The sequence below is a fragment of the Ochlerotatus camptorhynchus genome, unplaced genomic scaffold (assembly GCF_037179485.1).
Source record: "Ochlerotatus camptorhynchus isolate MF236.1 unplaced genomic scaffold, CSIRO-AGI_Acam_v1.1 ptg000530l, whole genome shotgun sequence".
Classification (NCBI taxonomy): Eukaryota; Metazoa; Arthropoda; class Insecta; order Diptera; family Culicidae; genus Ochlerotatus; species Ochlerotatus camptorhynchus.
The window spans coordinates 978,330-994,648 of NW_027041014.1; the positions used below are offsets into that span (position 1 = coordinate 978,330).

The 16,319-nt window shown below is 38.1% G+C and overlaps 1 protein-coding gene across 1 annotated transcript in view; it reads left to right on the top strand.

Moving 5' to 3' along the window:
• The first annotated feature begins 1,102 nt into the window (after window positions 1–1,102).
• LOC135713020 (calmodulin-binding transcription activator 1-like) overlaps window positions 1,103–16,319 on the top strand; it is a 74,022-nt gene continuing 58,805 nt past the window's right edge. Inside the window, exon 1 of the mRNA XM_065236098.1 lies at window positions 1,103–1,111. Within this exon, the coding sequence (XP_065092170.1) occupies window positions 1,103–1,111 (9 nt within the window). The remainder of the gene's footprint in view (window positions 1,112–16,319) is intronic.

Sequence of the window (16,319 nt, forward strand, 5' to 3'; positions counted from 1 at the left end):
CTTCAGTCATCCCTCTCCCATATCGTGCAACTCCCAGCACTCATCAAACAAATTGACTCCGGTCCCTCCTGTGTCTATGCCCGTCACCACCGCTCGTCTCCTGACGATTTGCTGCAGTTTGTCATGTGTCACTTCGATGATAGTGTGAACCGGGCAAAATCCTCACACTCACCATGGAGACGGTCGTGGTCTGCTGCTTTGGGGCTCAAGGATGCACCTTTGAAAGGTGGTTTTGTTAAATGAAGTTTCCTCCGCTTTTCGCAATACAGCTGAGAGGTGATGAATGACTGATTCATTTCTGGTGAAAAACGGAAAAGTGTCGACTGAGGATGCTGACACTTTTCCGGAGCAAAATAGAGACCAATGCAAAGGGTGGTCAAAGTCTTCCTAAGCGCAAGTGTTGTGTGGACGCAAAAGTTTTGCATATATTGAAGTGTAATTAATTCGTAATAGTGTTTGAATTAAATAACTCGATGGTGTGCACTTCTTTGTGCATGTGCAATGAACGCATTTGCTGGCCTTGAGGAAGAAGGGAGCATAGGATGTTTACCCCGGAGTGTGTTGGTTCAAAGATCAAACACATGAATGCCGGATGGAGATCGAGACGGGGACGGGGTGGAGCGGCCGGTTGGAACCACAAAACTGTGATGTGAAGTGTAAACTTTACACAAACAAGCACATTGAGAGAGCATAAGCAAATAAACAAACTTCATTTCAACAAGCCGAAGCACACACAAAACTCATCACTCAACGGGTGTGCGGCAGATAGAGAGATCCGGGGAAGAGCTGAGGTCATTTCTACTACAGTCGGTTGTGTGGAACGTTGCAGCGGACGTTCTGTTGGAGGACGAGCTGCAGAGTGACGTATGTTGGACAACAAGCTGTAACATTCGAGATTACATGTGCATTTCGGGTGCGACCCAGATTTCATTTGTTTTCGAATGACGATGCGGGGCTGGAGAGTTGCAGCCAGGTGCGTGCACAGCGAGGGCTGAGAGAAGGAATAGGAGTTTTTTTTTTAATTACCATGGGATTCTAGAAGGCAAGAAATGCGCGGGATGAATTTAAGACGATTTTATGATCATTTTGTTTTAAAGCAAAGATGGACTATGTAAGACACAAACAATTTAATCCTCCTAAATACGGCTTAATATTGTTGAATAATTATAATAATTCCACTAACAACAAGACAATTTTAATTCCAGATGGCAGTTGATTTTCAAGCATGGGTTTTAATGCAAAGATCGCTCTTCATAAAATGCAATGTACAGTGGTCCAGAATGGAAATTTAGCAAGACAAAAATCCTAGTGCATTTGACTTACGTTTTAGAGGTTTTGTGTCTTCAGTGACCTTTCTCAATCCTTAAAAGCTCCTTCTTTTGACCGCTTTTAAAATTATTGTGGTTCTCAAACTATTCATATAGATAAATTATCTTATATACAAGGTTGCAAAGACTCATTTCAGCTAAAATAATGTTTTTCGGAATAATAAAACCAAAAGATGGTATGATGGCATGTTTTACTTGTAACTTACAAGAAGAGGTTACAAAGTATGCGTTGGAAACATAAAACCTGTAAATTTTGCTCTCTATGAGTCACAATCAGCGATTTGCTGATCGCTGAGTGAGTGAGTGAGTGAGTGAGTGAGTTTGTGAAAAATCGCTGATTGTGACTCTCATGAAGTGAAATAAACAGGTTTAATATGTCAAACACATTCTTTGCAACCTCTTCTTGTATCCTACCAATTCAAAATTTGATCATGGCATCTAATTATTTCATAATTTAGAAAAAAAAACATTGTTTTAGCTGAAATGAGTCTTTGCAATCTTGCTTATATTTTTATTTTTGATAGTATAGATACATTTTTTCAGCAAAGTTGTAGTTGGGATGATTTCAAATTGATCTAAAGTCAATTTAAAAAAATAGCTCAAAAATGAGATTTTTTTTTTCTTTAGCAAAGTAGCTTGAAATGATCTTAGCTACAACTTTGCCAAACCGTTGCTACAAAACATGTGTTTTTCAAAAATTAAAAAAGTTAGTTTTTCAATCAACCGTTTGAGACCCACACTAATTATAAAAAAATGGCTAATACAATAAACTTTATATGCTGAAAAAGTTCACAGAAGACACAAATCCTCTAAAACGTAAGACAACAGAACTAGGACTTTCGTCTTGGTAAATTTACATCTTGGACGTTTTAGCTTCAAATGGTCCTTCTTTTAGCTGTTTATTTTTTTTTAATAAGGGTGTTCTTCAAATTATTGTTGTAGAAAACTTTTTTTTTATATATGAAAAAACAACGCATTAGCTTCAACTAAGTTTTAGCTGAGCTGAATTCAAGCATCTTTGCTGAAGAAATAATTCTTTTTATCTCCGACCGTTTTCATTTTGGAGCCATTTTTCTGAATTGATTGGTCTTTCAACGCTTAAGAAAATGGAATAGCTAAAGGCATGGCGTATAAGAGCTACGTTATTTTAGACGAAAATCTTTCATAAGTTGCGCTTATGATATTTATATTTGTTGTTCATAAGGCGTCGAGTCTTATGAAATTCTTAATTATATTTGCCTCAGTGTATGAATATGAATTTTAGCGGGGTTCTCCCTGTTTACACTCTTTAGTATGACGCGCTTCACATTGATGGTTCACAGTGACTCACGAAGAGCTACTGATTCCGATCAATAGCGGTGCGGCTTCTTCCTCCTTCTATGGAAGGAAGGCAGCCTTTCGTTGTGTACTGGAGAACAATGTTGAACGCCACGCGTCGAAAGCACTGCTGCTTATGCCGACGACCAGACACCACCACACACAGTGATTGGAGCTGAATCCGAGCAGCGGTTGAGGCCAGCCTAGATAGCTAGCTGCTTGCGGGGAGCATTTCACTGTGTACTGGAGAACACCACCACTCACCACCGTTTGGTGAGACCGGATGGAATTCAACTTTGAAATCTGTGTTAGGGAAATCGCTTTTCGCAGGCAATCGGTGATAATTTTAATTATCATAGCAACAATTGCACATTCGTGCAATTTTCAAAAGTGACATTTTGAAAAACTATAAAGTCTTAAATTTTTCAGGAACAACCATAAGTAAATTAAGAAAAATTCAAATTCCAATATTTTGGTTGATTTTCAAACGATGGGTAATGATAAAATGATAAGTGACGTCCGTCCTACATAAGTGCTGAGTAGTTATTCATTTATTTACTTTAATCCATCTGACAAGAAGTCTACATGAATAAAACTTAACTGATCGTAACGTCAGTGTCACGATCAGAATGACCAATCCAAAAATGTGTGATGAATCCGCTTCTCCAAGTAGCAGCTCTGGCGAAGTCTCGTCATTGTTGAAGCGTTTCTATTCCGAGCAAGCTACGGCGGCAAGAAGGCAGGGTTACGCCTAAGAAGATATCTCAGCGCAAATTTAATAAACTAGTTGATCCAGGTGTGTGCATTTGCGCTCCATACGATTGAAGCAGCTTCCATAACCGAACCAACTAGAGCGTAATACAGTGATCGAAGGCAGTAGGGATCTCGAAAACCCTTGGCAGCTCTTTTTATAAAGCCCAAATTCCTGTTTTCTTTGACAATAATGCTCGAGTAATTATCTCTGAATGAAAGCTGCGAGATCCTTCACCACCCTAACTCTGTCGACCGCGTATCTCATAAATCCAGCGCATTGGGGATTTGTTTCGTGTGAAGTACACTACTCTTTACACTGTACACTGTACACAGTACACTGTGAACTACACTACACTTTTGTACGATGGTTGTCAGTTCATCCACAGAGCACCAGCTACAGTCAGGAATCCTTATTGCCGGATTCCTTATTGCCGGTATCTCTTATTGCCGGATCCTTATTGCCGGGCTATCCGCGAATAAGGATACCCACAGCTTATGGGATTTTCACTAATGGGGGCTGTAGTGGATTATCTCATTTGTTTCAATACATAAAGCTATACTGTCTTCAACAAAGTTGCTGTACTGGGTTAGACCAACAAGCCTGTGCCATTGGATTCAGTTTAAATTGGGAACTACGCCGCTAGAGGCGCTTCACTTTTATGTTACTTATGACGGGCGCTATAATATATGGATCATATTACCAACATAGAATATTTCGTGATCCTGACCATATAGAAAGTTACTGTCTTCAGCAAAGTTGTTCAGGTGACCAAGTCCTTTCGGATGGTGGCCATATTAGTTCAGAACTCTCTCACTACGCAGCGCTAGTGTGCATGTGCAATTCCTATATAAACTGTATCTCGAGAGCCTGGCCATATAGAAAGTTGCTGTTTTTAGCAAAGTTGTGCAGGTGAGCAAGTCCTTTTGGATGATGTTCATATTAGTTCAGAACACGCTCACTACGCGGCGCTAGTGTGCAAGTGAATTTTCTGTATAAGCTGTATCTCGAGAACCTGGCCATATAGAAGGTTACTGTCTTGAGAAAAGTTGTACAGGTCACTAAGTCCTTTCGGATGATGGTCATATTATTTCAGAACCCTCACACTACGCAGCGTGACATCGATTTCCGGCCTCTACACATCGTTCCCTATCCGGAAATACCCATATTGTAGGGTATTTGACAGTTTTTCTTGAAACTATGGTCACCATCTTAGATTACAAAATGGCGTCTGGCATCGATTTCCGGCCTCTACACGTCGTCCCCTTTCCAAAAATATCCATATTGTAGGGTATTTGACAGTTTTTCTTGAACCGATGGCCGCCATCTTGGATTCCAAAATGGCATCTGACATCGATTTCCGGCCTCTACACGTCATCCCTTTTCCGGTTCCTGTTCTCACATTGCACAGCAACATCTTATATGGACAAGCTTTGGAGAAATAATATATTAAGGAAGTTCATGTGTACACAAGCGCCGCGTAGTGTGAGAGTTCTGAAATAATATGACGATCATCCGAAGATACTCGAGATACAGCTTATACAGGAAATTTACTTGCTCACTAGCGCCGCGTAGTGAGCGTGTTCTGAACTAATATGACCATCATCCGAAAGGACTTGCTCACCTGCACAACTTTGCTGAAAACAGCAACTTTCTGTATGGCCAGGCTCTCGAGATACAGTTTATATAGGAATTGCACATGCACACTAGCGCTGCGTAGTGAGAGAGTTCTGAACTAATATGGCCACTATCCAAAAGGACTTGATCACCTGCCCAACTTTGCTGAAGACAGTAACTTTCTATATGGTCAGGATCACGAAATATTCTATGTTGGAAATATGATCCATATATTATAGCGCCCGTCATAAGTAACATAAAAGTGAAGCGCCTCTAGCGGCGTAGTTCCTAATTTAACCTGAATCCAATGGCACAGGCTTGTTGGTCTAACCCAGTACAGCAACTTTGTCGAAGACAGTATAGCTTTATGTATTGAAACAAATGAGATAATCCACTACATCCCCCATTAGTGAAAATCCCATAAGCTGTGGGTATCCTTATTCGCGGATAGCCCGGCAATAAGGATCCGGCAATAAGAGATACCGGCAATAAGGAATCCGGCAATAAGGATTCCTGACTGTACCACGATTCATTGAATTATGTTGGACAAGTTAACTTATTGGCCATCTATTGATTCAACCATGAGCTAAAAAAGACCTATTGCATTGGAAACGGCAATTATATTCAAATTTTAAAACTGCTATAACATTATAGGGTAAATTATGGCTTCGGCACTCATTGACTGTTTTCGGCAACCGAAATTGAAACGTTTATTTCACTGTATTTTCCCATCAAAACTCTTCGCTGAATGTATTAAGCCGATTTCTTACCTTTTCAGCTTCAATCAGATTACATTTTTACGACTGTGAATTCCTGTTATACCATATTTTTCTTTAAATGAAATATACATACTACAAAATACGGCTGATTTCGAGTTGCCGATAATAGAACAGCTGGTTAACACGCAGTTCAAATGGAAAGGGATGCCGAAGAAAAAGAGACTGCCGACAATAGTCACTCTCACCTGAGAAGTTTGGAGCGTTGTAAAAACATGTTCAACCCGTTTTGATCAATTCTGTCGATTGGAATTGGTAGAACAGCAAGCAGCATATAAATGTCAACAAACAAACCTGTCATGTATGTGTGTGACGCTGAGAAATCGCTAATAGAAGTTCGGACGCTGCTTAGATTGACGAGAATACGTAAATTCCCCTAGTATGCGATGGATTGGATTTTTAGAATCAAAAAGGATGTTTGATGTCCTTGAATTGGAAAAAGTTCTAAACAAAAGAGATGCTCGAAATAATAGAAAAATATATGTATAATGCAACCTAACGGAGAACGTTACAAGTTGACCATTCATAGTCGCTCCAGTGATGAAAACCTTTGTTTTCTTTCCACAACTGCAGATGCCTTGACAAATCATCAACTTGCGAGCGTCTATTTTATACTTATGTTGACGCATTATACTCAGGGCTGGCAAATGTCATTTTCAATGAAAGATCTCACGCGATATTTACAGAGATATTTCTGTCACTATCGTTGGATGAGAAAATGATGATAGAGATTTTCTTCAAAATCTCATCGAACTTTTTATCATGACAGAACGTGACAGTGTTGTGTTTATCGTAATTACTAGCTCATTTATTGCTATTAATGTTACTAGTTCCGAGGAAATCTTAATAATATATTCACTCTATCGATTACATACGGTTGCTTGCCTTAATTCATCTAAATCAGTTAGAAATGTTGATGTCCATACCGTACAAGAATTATTCTCATGAGTGCTTGATCATTGGAAAATGACAAGAAAGCCAATGATAGGTAGTTTCGTCTCGTGATAATGAGAGGGCCTGTTTTCTCATTGTCACATGACGGCTGTGATATTTACCAGCTCTTATACTTGGTTGGAATTTGCTCGTACAGCGTCCTGCACGGTTTTCGGCAACCAGGTTTTGTTTCAGCGTCCTGTTGGGATGTTTGCTGGCATGGTACGATCTTACGATCGAAAACCTTCACGCATACAGATTCGCCGAACTGTGCTGTGCGCCGCACTGAACCTTTTCGCCAAATCGCGTACGGAGATCCCAGGATTCTTTTGGACTGCCTTAATGATCTTTGCTCGTAATTTCCGGTCATGTGTTCCACTTCTACGTTTTCTTCGTTTTGCGCGATCCTACGTTAGTGTTCCCCGGTAACGTTTAGACACGGTATTTAGTCTATTTTGGACAACGTGAGTGTGTAGAATTTGATCACGTCTCTCGCGGGCCATCTTCGATAACTTTTAAACATGTTTATGAATCCTGATGGAATTTTCACCACTGAATAAACAATCTTTCCTGATCAAAATGCTGTCAACCGTTTCTTGCTACGTCAACTAGAAACGCTACAGTAATTAAAAAGAAGCGGCCTAATACTAACTGGAAAAGACTTTATCACTGAGAATAACCTGTATAAGTTTTGGATTGGTAAATTGGGCATCCAAAACGAAAATTTCCTAGACTGTTCCGGGATAGTACCCACTATCTGCAGCATGGTTTTTCTTCGCCTTTACTGCGGGAAACCTCGTTGAAAGTCCCATGAATGTTTTTCTTATTTTAACAGCCATAGCTAGAAATCGCTCAAGTTACAAATCTAGAGCTACTTGGTTTTATTTGAATTTTATAAAGGTTTTGTTGCTGCAACAACAATTTCCAATGGTTTTATGACGGTCATACACAGTGTCACAACAATTAAGTCATATCAAATTCGATAAACTATCTACAAAACCCTAATAAATCATATTTTAAAACCAACTGATGCTAATTCAACTTAGATTTAGGAAAGGTTTATGGTTGCTTTATAGGGTCTGTCAAAGCCAATTTGAATTACTCTCAATAAACCCAACAATCAATTCCAATGTTGATTTATAAACAGCTGCAATAGATTAAAAAAAAAAGTTTATTTGAGCAAATTATTATTATTTTACGCGGTGGTGGTGTACGGTGGTGTAGTGGTAAGCATGATTGCTTTCTAACACCCCAATGGGTCTGGGTTCAATCCCAGCCGAGGTCGGTGGAATTTTTCTGAGGCTTAAAAAATCTCTGGTCACGTCTTCCTTCGGAAGGGAAGTAAAGCCGTTGGTCCCGGTCCATGTATGTGTTGAATTGAATGGGTGCGATATCCTACGCAGGTGTGGAAGCTGCCTTCCTGCACATTCGATTGTCGTCAATGGATGGCAATCGATGTCCGTCGGTGATTTGCACTAGATTGCGGAACAGAGACCGACGTTAAATAAAGGAAAGGAGAGGTTTTATTTTAGACGTTTCGGTCTTTCAGCTTGGCCTTCTTCAGGGGATATAAAGTTGTACCGGCTTTCGTTCAGCTAAAAAATCAACAACTAAATGATGAAGATCATAACACCTGGATCGAAACGTTGTCGATGATAAGACGAAAGCCAAAACAAAATGACTTATTCTTCAAGATTTTTAAAGCTCCCCGAAAGTCTAGACTTTGCTGACGTTTTTGGAGCTTCCCTGAAGTTATTGCAACTGGCCTAAGAATCTCTGAAGATCAATAATGTTCTCTAGACCTGAATTTCTCAGAGGTTTGTAAATGTTTCCGCCTTTTTCCGGAACTTGATCAATTCTGAAGCTCCCCGAATTTTTCAGATATTTCAGTACTTTCTTGAAGCTCATGTAACTTCCTTTAAAATCTCTACACTTCCCTGAAATTTCCTAAATTTTCAAGAAGATCTCGAATTTAATGCAAGAGACGCGTTCCAACAATGTTCCTGATTTTCTTGGAACTTCCCTGAAGACCCCGCATATTTACAGAATTTGTCTGAACTTTCCTGAAATTGTCGAAATATTCCATATTTTTCCGGAAAAAAAACTTTAAAGCTCCTGCAATCAATTAATGGAAGTGATCTTCCTCGAAATACTTGGAACATCCATAGACAAGCAGATATAATACTCACAATCACATTCTTCGCTAATAAGGTTTTAGTTTTGAATGTGTTCGCATTTGTCATGGTGGCGCCACTGAAGCGTTAAGCAAGCCACTACATTTCGAACTTACCAGTGATGCCAGTTCTTTTTCAGGTAAATTAAGTGGATGTCAGCTAACGGCGCCGGTGGTGTAGTTGTAAGCGTGATTACCTCTCACCCCAGCAGGCCTGGGTTCAATCCCAGTCGGCGCCGCCGGGATGTTCTGAGGCATAACATCTCTGATCACGCCTTCCTTCGGATGGGAAGTAAAGCCGTTGGTATGGGAGCTGCCTTCCTGGCACGTCGGTAGCATTGGTGCTCAGCACGGAAAACAAGATCGACGGAAAAAACAAACCAAAGGAAAAAAAAAGTAGATGTCAGCTCTTGAGAATGATAAGGGGACCAAAGCATCCCACTAGAGACATATACAGTAGACTGATGCAAAATTTGAAATTTTCGCTCTATAGTGCTCAAACGGTTCCAAATTGGGCCCTGATTAGCCTTCCAAAATTTGAACTCATTTAGTGATGAACTGACTTGGCACAAACCATTTGAAGTTTATATGGGAATTACTATGGAGAAAGCATGATTTCGGTTCGTATCTATCTCAAAATTCACCAGTTCACTCTACTTTAGAAAATGATAGCTGAGCTTGTTGAAATAGCAACAACTTTGTTCAAGACCACTTTTCGATCAAATGTAAGGAACAAAAATTATTAATGATTCAAGTCACTGATGTCTTATCATTATGCTCAATCAACTCTTCAGCAGGCAACATTGCTGTTTATGGCGCGTAGAATAGAGGACAAAAATCATGGCTACTTCTTGATAGAGCTGGAATTAGGGTGTAACAGCTGTTGTAAACAATGACCTATCTAGATGATTTCTCGAAACTCAAGGCACGCCCATGCAATCCAACATAACCAACGGGAAGGCGAAGTCATCCCCTACCCGATGGTGACATTGATTTGAGTGAGCGAGTCTTGGCTTCCTAGAAATCATCGAGAGAAGTCATTGTTTACAAAAGCTGTTACGCCCTAATTCCAGCTCTATCTAGACTTTGTCACACTGCAGAATACAGTGTTGCTCACAATACAGTTGCTTAAACTTGCCATAAGATTATCAATATCTTAAACAAATAATAACTATTTAATTTGACGTTTGGCTGAAAAACGATTTTCTGCAAAGTTGTAGCTGATAAAAATTCCCATAAGAATAGCAATAGAATTTATAAACGGTACAATATGTAAAAAGACAAGACCACCATGAACAAAAAGTTTTGTTTTCCCATAGTAATTTCCATATAAACTTCAAATGGTTTGTGCCTAGTCAGTTTCTCACTAAATGAGTTCAAGTTTTGGAAGGCTAATCAGGGCTCAATTTGAAACCGTTTGAGTACTGTGGAGCGAAAATTTCAAATTTTGCCTCAGTCTAATATACAGTAATTACCCAATTTTGTCAGCCTCCTTTATGAAAATCTTGTCTTATGCGCTTTTTCAGTGGTCTTATTGCACCAAAGTATACCTTAAACATCCATCTTGAAGATGCATGAGAATGATTTGGAACTACGATTTTATGAAATTATTTAATGATAAATGTCTGATGCGTGGAGGGGCTGCCAAAATCGGGTCCTTACTGTACCACATACTAATCTGACGAATATCATTCCGATTGTTGTGTAATATTACACTGTAAGATCAAAACAAATCCCTAAAAAAGACTGAGCTTCTGTGAATTTCTCCAACGGATCCGTATTTCTGCAAAATTTAATCAATTCTATAGATCTACGGAAAATTTCGTAGAACCGACATCATTGACTTCAATCTGTTTTGTTTTTATTCAACACAGCTGACGTGATGACAGAACGAGGAAAAAGCAACTAGTCATAAAATTGCATGAACGAGAGATGCTCCGGTTGCAAATCAATGCTTGGGAATGGGTGTTAGTGTGCATGCAAAATACGCTTGACGATATTTTTTGAAGAATTTTCTTCTAAGAGCTATGTCTGTTTGTCTGTGGAACATCCCTGTGAATAATGATACTGCTTAACAATATTAAACTTCTCTAAAGTTCTCAGATCTTCCATGAAGATGTCGAAACTTTGCTGACGTTTTCGGAAATTCCCTGAATTTCTTTGGACATTTGGCAAGTTCCTGTAATTTCCTTGAAGTTAATTGAACTACCCTGAGGTTGTCGAGGCCATCTTGAAGTGCTTGAAATTTTCCTAAAGATCTTCATACTTGAAATAAATAGAACTGTCCTAAACATCTTTAAACTTCCTTGAACATTTCTGAACTTCTGTGAAATTTCCAAAATATGTCCAACATTTTCTGAAATTTTTAAAGGATATCTGGATTCCCGCGAAATTCCTGGAACTTCTTAAAGATTCTCAACATTTTGCTAAAGCTCATGGTGCTGTCCTGAATTCATCGAAACTAACGTTTAAACTCAGCGGCGCTGGTGGTGTAGTGGTGAGCGTGACTACCTCTCACTCCAATGGGCTACTCCCAGTTGGCACTGACGGGACTTTCTGAGGCATTAAATCTCTGATCACGCCATCCTTCGGAAGGGAAGTAAAGCCGTTGGTCCCCGGTCCATGAGTTGATGGGTTGATAGGAAGAGTTCAGGTGTGGGAGCTGCCTCCCTGGTGCCGTTTGTATTTTACGGAAAACAAGTTCGACGGAAATTCTGGACGTCCCTGAAGTTATTGTGGCAGCCTTAAGTTCTCTGAGCTCCCCTGATAATCTCGAAACCTATCTTCCCTGAGGTTATCGGAACATGTTTAAAGTTTCCACAACTTTCCTCAAGTTCGCTAAAAATTTTATCATGTTTCCTTGACTTTCCTGAAGCTTTCTGGATATCCCTGAACAAGAAAAAAGTTCTCCCAGCCGTCCCATGTATTAATTTTGGGTTTATTATAGTATTGACGATCATGATTTGGACTTGCTTCCTGGGCTGAAGCTGATGGAACCACTTTGAAGTTCTTGAAGCTTCCCTGAAATTCCCGAAATGTTACAAAAGTTTCCTTATTATTCCGCAGTCTGTTCATGAAACTTCTTCAAAATTCTAGGTATTTCCTTTCATCACTCAGAACTCCATCAAGGAACCAACCATTTTTGATGACCATCCTGAAGTTCGCTTATATTTTCCTGGAGTTCTCACTACTCTTCTGGTGATGTTGTTGGAATTGCCTTGAAATTAATTTGTAATTTGTAATTTTTTTGTCTTTCTGTGATGTTTCTGATATTTGTGTTGTTCTCTAAACCTCCTGATTTTCTCTAGACTGTTAATAATTTTTGGAACTTCTTGAAGGAACTGCTCTGAAGTACTCAAAATTTACCTGGATAATCATTAAACTGTCCTGAATTCTCATAACTGTCTAAAGTTACGTCACTTCCCGTAAGATCCTTAAGTCAACTTAAGTTTTTGCAACTGAAGCTCCTGAAGTTCCTGACATTTTTTGAACTTAATGAATCTGCTCTGAAGCTCTATGATCTTCCCTGAAGTTCTCAAAAACTTTCCAGACATCGATGGAACTTCCCAGAAGATCCCTAAAGATCCTAAAACTTCCATGTTATTCTGAAAGTTCTTGATGTTTTCGGAACTTTCTTGAAATTCTGGGGATTTCCATGAAATTCTCAGATCTTCCTAACGTGCTCGCATTTTTTTTTTCTGGTATAGATGCTTTATTTCTTATTAATTTAATTTACACCTCACAATTTCATCAGCTCTCATGAAACATACAGCAAGAACACTGGAACTTAACGTTTGCTGCAGTGCAGCTAACAGGGAGTTACAATTTCATGAGCGGTGTCGCAATAGCGTTCGAGATTTGTGCTCCAGAAAACTTGAAGTGATAGGGCACATCAGTCATTATGACGGCCATCTTTGGACACTTCAAGGAATCACCTTAATGAAAATAACATAATGTTTTCAAAAAATATCTTAAAATTCTTGGAACTTCATTTAAGGCCATCGTTCGGACATTTTGAGCCGTTTGTCTGTGATTTGGGTGGTTTTCCAGGAAACGTCCCGAAAATCCTGTGAAGGAAAGCGAATATCGGGAAACAAATTCCGTCCGATTGTAGCCAAGGATTTTGTTTTCCTAGTGGGGTAAAATTTGGGTGGAAAAGTGCATTCAACTTCAAGTGGTGTGCTTTTTCCGGGAAAATGGCATTTCCACCCAAAGAGAATATGCACGTGAGTGTATATGTGCGCGCAAGGAAATGCAATCTTGCGCCTATGTTTTCCCGGGAATTTCCCAAGAAAGTATACCATATTTTTATACCAGGACATTCTGCAGACTATGCACAACATGATGGTATACATAAACATATGATTTTCGAAAATTTGTAGCATGGTTTTTCAATTTCCAAACCATGCGCCAAACATTCTCGCTGTAAATTCGTCACGGACATAGTAAAGAAGCAATCAGCAATTACGCATTTGTTTTACCACGTTGCCACATTTTCTTGTTCGTAGGTCCACGAGTCCTTTTTCGCTAGTTCGCTCATCATATCAAATTGATCAGGAATTCTTCCGAATGTCAAAAATTATATCGAAGACCTACGACGGATCCGAAATTGAAATTGAGATCTCCATATATTCTTTCATCATATCAAACTGAACAGGAGTTCTTCAAAATCTTATCTTATCTATCGAAGACCTACGACTTATCGGGAATTGAAATCGAATCCTGCATATTCCCTCATCACATCAAATTGATCATTAATTCTTCCGAATAATCAGAAATTATATATAAAACGTATGACTAATCGGAAATTGAAAATAAGTTCTCCATATATTCCACCAACACATCAAATTGATCATAAATCCTTCTGTAGACATTCCGGCAGTTAGAATATATTTCAAAATACAAGGATGGTCAAAAATTCTTCCAAACTATCAGAAGTTATATGGAAACTCTTCGATTGATTGAAAATTGAAATCAAATTCTCCATTAATTCCTTGATCATATCATATTGGAATTATCAGGAATTATTCCGAATAATCAGAAATTATATCGGAAAATGAAATCGAGTTCTCCATATGTTCCCTCATCACATCAAATTGATCAGGATTTCTTCCAAACTATCAGAATTAATATCGAACACGTATGACTAATTGGAAATTGAAATTGAGTTCTCCATATATTCCATCAACATATCAAATTAATCAGAAATCCTTCCGATGAACTTCGGGCAGTTCGAATGTATATCAAAATACAAGAATGATCAGGAATTATTTCGAAATTTCACCGAATTATCAGAAGTTATATGGAAACCCTATGACTGATTGGAAATTGAAATCGATTTCACCATAATGTGTACCCTATGTACCATATCAAAGTGTTCAGAAATTCTTCCGGATTATCAGAAATTATATTGAAGGTCTTCGACTAATAGAAAAATTGCAACCAAGTTTCCATATATATCTCAATCAAATCAGGTTGATCAGGAATTCTTTCGAATTATCAGAAATTATAAAAAAAAAACTTCCTGATCAGAAATTGAAATCGAGTTGTCCTTATGCCCTTACCATATCAAATTGATCAGGAATTCTTTCGTGTGACCAAAAATTGTATCGAATACCTACGAATGGTGGGAAATTGAAATCGAGTTTTATCAGGACATCTTCCGAATTATCAGAAATTATATCGAAGATCTACGACTGATCGGAAATTGAAATCGAATGATCCATATACACCCTAGCAAAGTGATAATGAATTCTTCCGAATTATCAGAAATCATATTCAGGGCCTTCGACTTATAGAAGAATTGTCATCGATTTTTCCATATAGGTATATCTTTATCATATCAGGTTGATCGGCTATACTTCCGAATTATCAGAAATTATATCGAACACATACGGCTAATTGGAAATTAAAATTGAGTCCCCCAAATATTCCCTCATCATATCAGATTTATAAGGAATTCTTCCGAATCAGCAGAAATTATAAAAAAAGACCAATTACTGATCGGAAATTGAATTCGAGGTCTTTGAATATTTCCTCATCATATCAAAGTGATCAGGAATTCTTCCGGATTATCAGAAATTATATTGAAGGACTTCGACTAATAGAACAATTGCAACCAAGTTTCCATATATATCTCAATCAAATCAGGTTGATCAGGAATTCTTTCGAATTATCAGAAATTATTTAAAAAAAAAACTATTTCTGACCAGATAATGAAATCGCGTTCTCCTTATTCCATGACCATATCAACTTGACAAGGAATTCTTCCGAATTATGATACATTATATCAAAGGCTTACGACTGATCGGAAATCCAAATCGAGTTTTCCATATATTCCTTCATCATATCAAAGTGATCAGGAATTCTTCCGAATTATCATATATTATAACGAAGGCCTTCGATTAAAAGAAGAATTGAAATCGAGCTCTCCATATACATCCTTTTTCCATCAAATTGAATAAAAAATTTCAGTTGGTCAGTAAGAATGTATTTACAAAATGTAATAATGATCAGGAATCATATAGAAGACTTTCAAATAATCAAAAATTTGTTTTAAACCCGTTGAATACTATCCAACAATGTCAGTTTGATAAATAATTCATTCGAATTATCATAAATGATACGAAGACCTACGATCGGAGATTGAAATCGAGCTCTCCATATATTCCCTGGTCATATCAGAGTGATCGGGAGTCCTTCTGATTATCTTTGGTCTGTAAGAATGTATTTTCAAAATTTAGCATTGATCAGGAGCCATGTAGACGATCTTCAAATGATCTTGAAATAAACCCATTTGAATATTCGTACATCATATGAGATTGGTTAGGAATTCTTCCGAATTATAAGAAATTATTTCGAGGACTTCCAAATTATAGAAAAATTTATATTGTGTTCTTCATATATTCGCTTCTCATATCAAGTCATCTTCCGAAGATCTTCGGTCAGTTAGAATGTATTTTCAAAATATAAAGATGGTTAGTCGAAGTCTTTCAAATGATTTTAAATTGAAATTCAATCTTTTGAATATTATCGTCCCATATGAGGTTGATCAGTAATTCCTCCAATTTATCAGAATTTATATCGAAGACTTACGACTTACAGGAAATTGAAATTGATTCTCCATATATTCGCTCATCATATCAAAGTGATCAGTAATTATTATGATGATCGTCGGTCAGATAGAATGTAGCAAAACTTCGAATATTCAAAGGATTTTATTTAAATTTCTGACCGTTTACAGATCTTCGACATGATTCCTGTTCAACGCTATGGTATGAAAATACGTTCTTATTGACTGAAGATCTTCAGAAGAATTGCTGATATATTTGTTATAAAAGGGGCGCTGGTGGTGTAGTGGTAAGCGTGATTCCCAAAAGGCCTGGGTTCAATCCAAGTCGGCACCACCGGGGTTTTCTGAGGAA